Below are 12,194 nucleotides of genomic sequence, written 5' to 3' on the forward strand. Positions count from 1 at the left end.
AACTACTGAGCCCACGCACCGCAACTGCTGAAGCCCGTGCGCCTAGAGCCCATGCTCCGCAACAAGAGAAGCCACTGCAACGAGAAGCCTGCGCACGGCAGAGTAGCCCTCGCTAGCTGCAACTAGAGAAAGCCTGCGTGCAGCAACGAAGACCCAATGCAACCAAATAAATAAAAAATAAATAAATTTATAATTAAAAAATAAATAAAATAAAATACATGACAGCATCATTTTAGAAAGTGCATAATTTATTACATGTGAGTTAATAATAAAACGGATACTTGGGAACTTTAAAAATGAGTTACGAGTAACAGATGCAAAATTCTCAAATTCTGGAACCTGAAATATTAAAATTCAAGCAATTTCTTAAAACTCTTTCTCATGATTAGCATAGTTTGAAAACTGTTACGCTCTTCCAAGGGAAAAAGGAGGAATTAAAAAATAGACACGTTGATGAAGGCAATGAGTTCTTCCCAGCTGGCTTTATTCTCTACTGAAGCTCAATATAGGATTACCTTTTCTTTACTTACAGGAAGCTGCTCTGTTTTCCAATAACCCTCAAAACAGAATGGAAAATGCTTATGCAAAACGACACAAGCCTTAACCATTCTATGCAGGTTTTACCATTTTAATAAACTTCTAGTCCAACAGCTTTCCCAAGTATAAAGTTCTGTGAGTAAACTATGAATATTTTTAAATATTTTCCAGATTCATCATGGAGGCTGCTTTTCTTCTCTGTACTGTAATCGCACTGAGCTGCAATTGAAATAAACAATGAGTAAGTAGCTACTTTTTCTGTGGAAAAATCTTAGACTAATACAAAGTATAATGCATCACAACTTACAATTATTGAAAATAATCTTATTGTAAAGGGTCTTGTTAGAGGTCGCTTTTTGTGTTCATTTCTCTTTTACTCTTGAGACTTTAAAATGCCTGTATTACCCTAGAGATATGCATGTCAAATATGGCATTCCATAGCTCAGTAATACACTGAGCATTCCAAAACATATTTTACAAACGAATGAAAAACATCTAGATAAAAGTTAATCAGGAAAGAGGCTAGAACACAAACTAAGTGTGAGCCAGCACAATGCAGGGCTGGTAATAAAAAGATGATGACAGATCACAGTAAGTCTAATAAGAAAATAATCTTTAAATATTAAATTGGAATTGATAATACAGACACATGGTAAAAGATATCTAACAGTACAAAAGAGTATACAGCATAAAGGAAGTCTTCCCATCTCTGTCCTTCATTCCACATCCCTCTTTCCAGGCAAAACCACTATTTCCAGCTTCTAAGTATATTTCTTGAAATATTCTAAGTGAGAATACATGCACATATTTCCTCACCCTTTTTTATTTAAAAAATGATAAAGTACTATACACACTTTTCATATTTTTCTCCTGCTAAATGATCTACCTTAGAAATAGCTCCACATTAAATCTACTTTATTCCTCTTAACAGCTGCAGAATTTCCCGTGTATGGTTATTCCATAGTTTAACTGGTTTCCTATTGATGGGCATTTAGATGGTCTTTCATCTTTTAGAATTATAGGCAATGCTGCAATTAGTCTTTTTACGTGCTTCCTTGCACAGACTTGCCCAGGTGCAAGTACACTACCTGCAGAATAAATTCTTAGAACTGCTAGGTCCCAGGTTAGGTTTACAACTGTTGAGAGATACTGCCAAGTTGGGTGCCAAAGAGGTTGTACCAATACCCACTCATGTCAGTGATGTGTGCAAGTGCCAGCACAATGCATTATCAACCTTCACAACCTGACAGGTGAAAAATAATATGTGATTACAGTTTAAGTCTCTATTTGCCTTTTGGGTGAGGAGGAGCTGGGCATTTAAAAAAAATGTTTAAAAGCCATCTGTCTTTTATCCTTTATTCACTTTATTGTACTGCAGCCCTTTTTTTTTGTTGATTAGCCACTCTATGTGTGTTTAGGATACAAGCCTTTTGTCATATGTCTTGCAAATATTTTTCTCTTTTGTCACTGACTTTACGACTTTTCTCTGCAGAAATCTGAAATTTAAATAGTCACATTTATTAATTTCTTTTCATAGTTTCTAGGTTTTGTGTCCTGCAGAGAAGGGCTTCACTGATTTTTTAAAATCCCATCCCGTCAAAAGAACACAGTGTGGCATTCAATAGTTTAGAATGATACACTTGGAACATCTAACTGTTGTCCAGAGATGGATGAAGAAGATATAGAAAAAGTTAATCAGAACAGCACATTTCGAGCGTGACTGAATGACTACACTGCAGGGCTTGTGCTGAAGCAATGACATGATGCTTGGCTGCACTGGTAAGAATGACATGTGAGAGCCAATATTCATCTTTTCATGCAGCGGTCTTTAACCGTTTTGGCACCAGGGGCTGGTTTTGTAGAAGACAGTTTTTCCACGGATTGGGGGAGGGCGGGTGGTGGTTCAGGTGGTACTGCCAGCAATGGGGAGCGATGGGGAGTGGTGGGGAACGATGGGGAGCGATGGGAAGTGACGGGGAGCGATGGGAGCGACGGGGAGCGGTGGGGAGCGACGGGGAGCGACGGGGAGCGACGGGGAGCGACGGAGAGCGACGGCAAGCAACAGGGAGCGATGGGGAGTGACGGGAAGCGACGGAGAGCGATGGGGAGCGATGGGGAGCGACGGGGGGCGACGGGGAGTGGTGGGGAGCAATGGGGAGCAGCAGGTGAAGCTTCACTCGCTCGCCTGCTGCTCACCTCCTGCTGTGTGGCCCGGTTCCAGGGGTTGGGGATTTCTGTTTAAACGCCTTTACTTCATTAAATATCAAGCCCTTCCCAGGATATCATTTTTAACAGGAGTTTCCAGTTTTTGGAAGAAAATGGGAAAATTAGAAAGGATTCAGAGAAGGCAAAGATAAAGATTAAAAAAGACTGAATATATGTCTTATAAAAAAGTTTATGACTTGGACACATTTAAAATAGAAAAAAAAATTAACTCCAGGGAATAAATTCCTTTTTGTGTATGGGGAAAATGCTGAATGATTACTTTCCATCTTCAAATGAGAACAGAATGGAAGGAAAAAAACTTAGGGAAAAATCTGTGAAGTGGTTACCGACAAACATTAAAAAGAAGGCTCACAAGGGGAATGGTGTAACCTCTGCCATTAGGGAGTTTAAATAACAGGAGAAACATCTTTGTTGGACTGTTTAGGTTTAATTCTGTCAGGAAGGAGACAACTAGAAGTCAACTGGATTATATCGTTAAGGTTCTGTAACTGTACCCTTGTGCGGGTAGTTGATTTCAGGTAGGCATTTTCTTTACCACAGTCCTTGAAAAAGGTAAACTTGAACCTTTAAAGACTGTGATATAGAAATTTAATTTCTACATATAAGTATCTTATTTACCACTTAATGACTATGCTAAGTGCTTTGTATGTGCTAATTACTTTGATATTTCAATAACTCTACTGGGGAGGTGTTATTATCCTACGTTAAACATGAAGGAACTGAGGCTTAGAGAAGATGAAATTGCCCGAAGTCACATGGCTACTTAATGGCACCAGGCTATCTGCCTGACTCCAAAATACCTCCTCTCATGATACCGTCCCATACACCTTGGCTCCTGTTACCTTATAATCTAAATGAATTCTTGAATAATTAATTAATTCATCCAGTAATCCATAATTTCATAAGAAGTTAAACTTACATGGTAAAACTATAATTACTTTCAAGAGGCAGGAAAATTGAAGGGCAAATTATGATTGGATTTTCTTTAAGTGCTATGCCATGTTCATACCACAAGTAGATTTCAAAAAAAAATCTATAAACATCATGAACACAAACTGAATTCAGTATTTAGAGTTAGTCACTGCTGTAATAAAATCTAAGAATACTGTTGATTTTGATTGAAACAGTACCAAATATTATATAATTATTAATACAGTAACTCGGTTTGTTTTTCTCTATCTATCTAAACAGTCTGTTTCAAGCCTATCTTTATAATCACTAAACTCTTTTCATTTTGATCCTAACAGGAGAGACTACTGCTCCTACTTTAGAACAAATGGCCCATTTCATTTATGTGATACGTGTGCATTAGGAGTAATTGCCCCTTATAATTTCATTGATGTTCTGCACTTTTTACTCTATTTCCCATTGGACGACTTTTATATGGTATTTTAGATTTATATGGTCATATACAAATGTCCATTAAATGAAGTTAAACCTATAAGCTAGGTAATTTTTTTCCATTTAAAAACTGCAATAAAAACACTGCAATTTGAAACACTACATTCAAAGCATGTCATTTACTTCCGAATCTGTCAATGAATACCTGCCTAGTTTTAGACAGAACATAATGCTAGAGCAGTGCTGTTCAACAGAACTTACTGGGGTGACAGAGTTGTTCTATATTACGCTGTCCAATATGACATGGCTACATGTGACTTTTGAGCATTTGAAATCTGAATAGTGTGACTGAAGATTTCAATTTTAATTTTATTTAATTTTAATTTAAACAGCTGCCTGTGGCTAGCAGCTATCATATTGGACAGTGCAGTTCCAGATTTAGGTGTCAAATGGCGGAGACCGATGTTTATTTCTGTTTCTGAAGTTTACTTTTTCAACCTTAAACATTAAAGAGACTAATTTTAAGTAGTTTAATCAAATAAAAATAAAACTACTAGTTCTCTGGAAACTTCTAAGGAGCTTTTCTTATCTCCACTCTACTCAGACTATTGTTATCCAGGGATAACGAGGAAGCTCCCTACCTGCTGGGAGGCTGAAGCAGCTCTCTGTTCCGCCTCACTTAGTCGTTTCTGAAGTCTGTTGGATTTTTCTTGATGCTCTACAATCAACTTTTCATTCTATTAAGGGTAAATATAAGACAAACAAGTTAGAAATCCATATGTGGCACGGAGATGTTTTATGGAATAGTCAATGAAAAATCTGGACATCATTTTACCACTTACAAAATGCAAAGATAATATATCTCCAAATTTACATTTTTCAAGTCATGAACTTCAAGGTTCAAAGCTGGTTTTACATTATGACTAAACTGGTTCCCCTCCCCTGACCCTCCACCACATGCCACCAAAGAAAGTGAATTAAATCTAAAAGCAAAGCGAATCTGAAGTTAAGACCAAGGCTTTCAGTTTGTGATTTGTTAACCTTGAGATCCTATATCACTACTTTGGAATCACCCAGAGAGTGTGAGAACACAGACCTGAGCCTCACAACCAGAGCATCAGTAGGGGTGGGATGGTCCTGAGAATCTGCACTTCTATCAAGTTCTTGGGTGGTGTCGATGCTGTCTGCTAGCGCATTTAGAACCACTGTGCTAGACAAGCTTCCAGGGGAACTGTGACATAGTCTACGCATTATTAAGGTCAAGAAACAGAAAATGTTCATTCTAGAAATCCTGATTTTTACAGAGCTAGACTTATCTTAAATGATTTATATGCTTACGGTATTATTTAAAAGGGGAAGAAATCAGTCTACATGTTTCCCAATACATGTGTATACTCCAGAAGGTATTCTCCAGAAGGTATTAGGGTCAATAGCATTATTAAGGCATTGGTATGGGTTGCATTATGTCCCTAAAAAAAAGATGTTGAAGCCCCAACCCCCTAGTACTTATGAATGTGACCTTATTTGGAAATAGGGTCTTTGTTGATGATTAAGTTGAAGTCATTAGGGTGGGTCCATATCCAGTATGACTGGTGACTTCATAAAAAGGGGAAATTTGGACATAGAGACAGACATGCACAAAGGGAAGAACACATGAAGACACAGGGAGAACATTATCAACAAGACAGGGAATGCCTGAGGCCACCAGAAGCTAGGAAGGAGGCCTGGAAAAGATTCTCCCTCAGAAGGAACCAATTCTGCTGTCTTCTTGATTTTGGACTACTGGCTTCCAGAACTGCGAGACAGTAAGTTTCTGTTGGTTAAGCCACCCCAGTCTGTATTACTTTGTTAGAGCAGCCTCAGGCAACTACATAGGCATCATGAATATAAATCTGTCACAACATGGTGTCATGCAGACAAGTTAAAAGAATCTATCAATTAAAAAATGTATTAGCCTTCTCCATACAAACAAGCCTAAAAAAAAAGTTTTTGCACATGTAAAACTGTTATACAGTTCTTTGAACTAGGTACTTCCCATGTCATAACATACAAGTGATAAGAATGAATGTCATGCCTAGTAATACAAAATACTGAACTAACAGTATCCTGCTAAAATGTGCTTAATTCTATTTCTTAGTGTGCCCAAAAGCAAAATTAAATTGTATGAAGAGAACTATATTGGCTTTTCCAATTTACCAAGATGTTTAAATACGTAGTCTTAAATTTAAGAGACACATCATTAACACTAGAGAAAACCTGAGGAAAAACTGCCATCATCTATAATAATCATTTTCATAGTTATAATCAGACTATATATACATTTTACTATGCTGCTACCATAATGGTTAAGGCACAGTACAGCTTAGATAAAACATAATATATGCAACTGTTCTTTTTTAATTGATCATTTTAGTTGCTTTTGAGCTTCCAAAATAATTAACATTGCTGTGTTGAATATTTCCCTTTAAAGTTTTTCAAATTTAAAATTATTTCCTTAGGACAGATTCCTGGAAGTGGGAGCACATCAAAGAGTTTTTGAAAGGTTACTGTTTAATTGTTTTCTAAATGGCTCATGTCAATTTACAATGCTATAAAACTGAAGTGTAATGACTTCACTATGGCTCCTATAGAAGGCCACAGAGACCTAGTGGACCATACAGCCTGTTAATGAAATTCCAACAAATACCTTCGAAGTTTGCTCATCAAACAAAGAACTAGAGTTCTAGAAAGTTCTAATAATAATCTGGAAATTGTTTAAATTTTTTTCTTCAAAGGAAAAAAATGATAAACCCTTGCTATATTTAGTTCTAAAGCATTAATCTAAAGGAATGTTTTAATATATCCCAGTAGGAAAAAGTATTTTCTACATGTCTTTTGTGATGGACTAAAACAAAAATGGAGGAGGATCTTCAAGATGATGGTGGAGTAAGACGTGGAGATCACCTTCCTCCCTACAAATACACCAAAAATACATCTACATGTGGAAAAATTCCCACAGAACACCTACTGAATGCTGGCAGAAGAAATTAGACTTCCAAAAAGGCAGGAAAATCCCCATGTACCTGGCCATGTGGCTGATAGGGTCTTGGTGCTCTGGCCGGATGTCAGGCCTGAGCTACTGAGGTGGGAGAGCCGAGTGCAGGATATTGGACCACCAGAGACCTCCCAGCCCCATGTCATATCAAGCGGCAAGAGCTCTCCCAGAGATCTCTGCCTCAATGCTAAGACCAAGCTCCACTCAACAACCAGCAAGCTCCAGTGCTGGACATGGCATGCCAAAAAACTAGTAAGACAGTACACAACCCCATCCATTAGCAGAGAGGCTGCCTAAAATCATAGTAAGTTCACAGATACACCAAAACACACCACTGGACGAGGCCCTGCCCACCAGAAAGACAAGATCCAGCCCAACCCACCAGAACATAGGCACCAGTCCCCTCCACCAGGAAGCCTACACAACCCACTGAACCAACCTTAATCACTGGGGGCATACACCAAAAATAACGGGAACTACGAACCTGCAGCCGGTAAAAAAGAGACCCCAAACAGTAAGTTAAGCAAAATGAGAAGACAGAGAAATATGCAGCAGATGAAGGAGCAAGGTAAAAACCCACCAGACCAAACAAATGAAGAGGAAATAGGCAGTCTACCTGAAAAAGAATTCAGAGTAATGATAGTGAAGATGATCTAAAATCTTGGAAATAGAATGGAGAAAATACAGGAAACATTTAACAAGGACCTAGAAGAACTAAAGAGCAAAAAACAATGATGAACAACACAATAAATGAAATTAAAAATTCTCTAGAAGGAATCAATAGCAGAATAACTGAGGCAGGACAGATTAGTGACCTGAAAGATAAAAGAGAGGAAATAACTACTGCAGAGCAGAATAAACAAAAAAGAATGCAAAGAATTGAGGACAGACTCAGAGACCTCTGGGACAACATTAAAAGAAACAACATTCGATTTATAGGGCTCCCATAAGAAGAAGAGGAAAAAAAAAGGACTGAGAAAATATTTCAAGAGATTATAGTTAAAAACTTCCCTAATATGGGAAAGGAAACAGTCAATCAAGTCCAGGAAGTGCAGAGTCCCAAACAGGATAAATCCATGAAGAAACACAACAAGACACATATTAATCAAACTATCAAAAATTAAATACAAAGAACAAATATTAAAGAAGCAAAGGAAAAGCAACAAATAACATACAAGGGAAATGCTATAACCTTAACACCTGATCATTCAGCAGAAACTCTGCAAGCCAGAAGGGAGTGTCAGGACATATTTAAAGTTATGAAAGAGAAAAACCTACATCCAAGATTACTCTACCTAGCAAGGAGCTCATTCAGATTTGATGGAGAAATTGAAAACATTACAGACAAGAAAAAGCTAAGAGAATTCAGCACCACTAAACAAGCTTTACAACAAATGTTAAAGGAACTTCTCTAGGCAGGAAAAACAAGACAAGGAAAAGACCTACAATAACAAACCCAAAACAATTAAGAAAATGGTAATAGGAACAATGATATTGAGGACTACCTTAAATGTAAATGGATTAAGTGCTCCAATCAAAACACAGACTGCCCAAAAGGATACTAAAACAAGACCCATATATATGCTGTCTACAAGAGACCCACTTCAGACCTAGGGACACATACAGACTGAAAGTGAGGGGACAGAAAAAGATATTCCATGCAAATGGAAATCAAAAGAAAGCTGCAGTAGCAATTCTCATATCAGACAAAAAAAGACTTTAAAATAAAGACTATAACAAGAGAAAAAGAAGGACCCTACATATGATTAAGGGATCAATCCAAGAAGAAGATATAACATTTGGAAATATTTATGTACCCAACATAGAAGTACCCCAATACATAAGGCATATGCTAACAGCCATAAAAGGGGAAATCAACAGTAGCAAAATAATAGTAGGGGACTTTAACACCTCACATTCACCAATGGAATGAACAATGAAAATGAAAATCAATAAGGAAACAGAAGTTTTAAATGACACATTAAAAAAGTTGGACTTGGGCTTCCCTGGTGGCGCAGTGGTTGAGAGTCCGCCTGCCGATGCAGGGGACACGGGTTCGTGCTCCGGTCCGGGAGGATCTCACATGCCGCGGAGCGGCTGGGTCCGTGAGCCATGGCCGCTGGGCCTGCGCGTCTGGAGCCTGTGCTCCGCAACGGGAGGGGCCGCAGCAGTGAGAGGCCCGCGTACCGAAAAAAAAAAAAAAAAAAAGTTGGACTTAATTGATATTTATAGGACATTCCATCCAAAAACAACAGAACACACTTTCTTCTCAAGTGCTCATGGACCATTCTCCAGGATAGACCATATCCTGGGTCACAAATCAAGCCTTGGTAAATTGAAGAAAATTGAAATTGTATCAAGTATCTTTTCCAACCACAATGCAATAACACTAAATATCAATTTCAGGAAGAAAACTGCAAAAAATACAAACATATGGAGGATAAACAATACGCTACTAAATAACCAAGAGATCACTGAAAAAATCAAAGAGGAAATCAAAAAATACCTAGAAACAAATGACAATGAAAACATGATGACCCAAAACCTATGGGATGCAGCAAAAGCAGTCCCAAGAGGGAAGCTTATAGCAACACAATCCTACCTCAAGAAACAAAAAAAAAAAAAATCAAAAAACCAACCTAACCTTACACCTAAAGCAATTAGAGAAAGAAGAACAAGAAACCCCCCCAAACTTAGCAGAAGGAAGGAAATCATAAAGATCAGAATAGAAATAAATGAAAAAGAAATGAAGGAAACCAGAGCAAAGATCAATAAAACTAAAAGCCGTTTCTTTGAGAAGAAAAACAAAATTGATAAACCATTAGCCAGACTCATAAAGAAAAAAAAAGGAGAAGACTCAAATCAACAGAATTAGAAATGAAAAAGGAGAAGTAACAACTGACACTGCAGAAATACAAAGGATCATGAGACATTACTACAAACAACTCTATGCCAATAAAATGGAAAACCTGGAAGAAATGGACAAATTCTTAGAAAAACACAACCTTCCAAGACTGAAGCAGGAAGAAAGAGAAAATATAAACAACAATCACAAGCACTGAAATTGAAACTGTGATTAAAAATCTTCCAACAAACAAAAGCCCAGGATCAGATGGCTTCACAGGCGAATTCTGTCAAACACTTAGAAAAGAGCTAACACCTATCCTTCTCAAACTCTTCCAAAATATAGCAGAGGGAGGAACACTCCCAAACTCATCCCATGAGGCCATCATCACCCTGATACCAAAACCAGAGAAAGATGTCACAAAAAAAGAAAACTCCAGGCCAGTAGCACTGATGAACACAGAAATTAAAATCCTCAACAAAATACTAGCAAACAAAATCCAACAGCGCATTGAAAGGATCATACACCATGATCAAGTGGGGTTTATCCCATGAATGAAAGGATTCTTCAATACACACAAATCATTCAATGTGATAAACCACATTAACAGAAGGATAAAAACTATATTATCATCTCAATAGATGCAGAGAAAGCTTTTGAGACAATTCAACACCCATTCATGATAAAAACTCTCCAGAAAGTAGGCATAGAGGGAACTTATCTCAACATAATAAAGGCCATATATGAAAAACCCACAGCCAACATCGTCCTCAATGGTGAAAAACTGAAAGCATTTCCACTAACATTAGGAACAAGACAAAGTTGCCCACTCTCACCACTATTATTCAACACAGTTTTGGAAGTTTTAGCCATAGCAATCAGATAAGAAAAAGCAATAAAAGGAATCCAAATTGGAGAAGAAGAAGTAAAACTGTCACTGTTTGCAGATGACAGGATCCTATACATAGAGAATCCTAAAGATGCTACCAGAAAACTACTAGAGCTACTCAATGAATCTGGTAACGTAGCAGGATACAAAATTAATGCACAGAAATCTCTTGCATTCCTATACACTAATGAGGAAAAATCTGAAGGAAAAATAAGGAAATACTCCCATTTACCACTGCAACAAAAAGAATAAAATACTTAGGAATAAACCTATCTAAGGAGACAAAACACCTGTATGCAGCAAAGTATAAGATACTGATGAAAGAAATTAAAGATGATACAAACAGATGGAGAGATATACCATGTTCTTGGATTGGAAGAATCAACATTGTGAAAATGACTGTACTATCCAAAGCAAGCTACTGACTGAATGCAATCCCTATCAAACTACCAATGGCATTTTTCACAGAATTAGAACAAAAAATTTCACAAATTTTATGGAAACACAAAAGACCCCAAAGAGCCAAAGCAACCTTGAGAAAGACAAACGGAGCTGGAGGAATCACGCTGACTATAGACTATACTACAGACTATATTATAGACTATAGTAGACTATACTACAAATCTACAGTAATCAAGACAGTATGGTACCGGCACATAAACAGAAATATAGATCAATGGAACAGGATAGAAAGCCCAGAGATAAACCCATGCACAGATGGTCACCTATCTTTGATAAAGGAGGCAAGAAAAGACAGCCTCTTCAGTAAGTGGTGCTGGGCAAACTGGACAGCTACACGTAAAAGAATGAAATTAGAACACTCCCTAACACCATCCATAAAAATAAACTCAAAATGAATTAAAGACGTAAATGTAAGCCCAGACACTGTAAAACTATTAGAGGAAAACATAAGCAGAACACTCTGTGACATAAATCACAGCAAGATCTTTTTTGACCCATCTCCTAGAGAAATGGACATAAAAACAAAAATAAACAAATGGGACCTAATGAAACTTAAAAGCTTTTGCACAGCAAAGGAAGCCATAAACAAGATGAAAAGACAACCCTCAGAATGGGAGAAAATATTTGCAAATGAAGCAACTGACAAAGGATCAGTCTCCAAAATACACAAGCAGCTCACACAGCTCAGTATCAAAAAAACAAACAACCAAATCCAAAAATGGGCAGAAAACCTAAATAGACATTTTAACAAAGAAGATATACAGATTGCCAGCAAATACATGAAAGGATGGTCAACAGCACTAATCATTAGAGAAATGCAAATCAAAACTAAAATGTGGTATCACCTCACACTGGTCAGA

At 37.5% G+C, this 12,194-nt stretch overlaps 1 protein-coding gene across 1 annotated transcript in view; it reads right to left on the minus strand.

The window, feature by feature from the left end:
• Positions 1–693: 693 nt before the first annotated feature.
• The window catches only part of SCLT1 (sodium channel and clathrin linker 1), a 199,433-nt gene continuing 187,932 nt past the window's right edge, over positions 694–12,194 (minus strand). Inside the window, 2 exon segments of the mRNA XM_065877281.1 lie at positions 694–756; positions 4,746–4,841. Coding sequence (XP_065733353.1) covers positions 694–756; positions 4,746–4,841 — 159 coding nt within the window.

Source organism: Phocoena phocoena, chromosome 5 (genome assembly GCF_963924675.1).
Source record: "Phocoena phocoena chromosome 5, mPhoPho1.1, whole genome shotgun sequence".
Classification (NCBI taxonomy): Eukaryota; Metazoa; Chordata; class Mammalia; order Artiodactyla; family Phocoenidae; genus Phocoena; species Phocoena phocoena.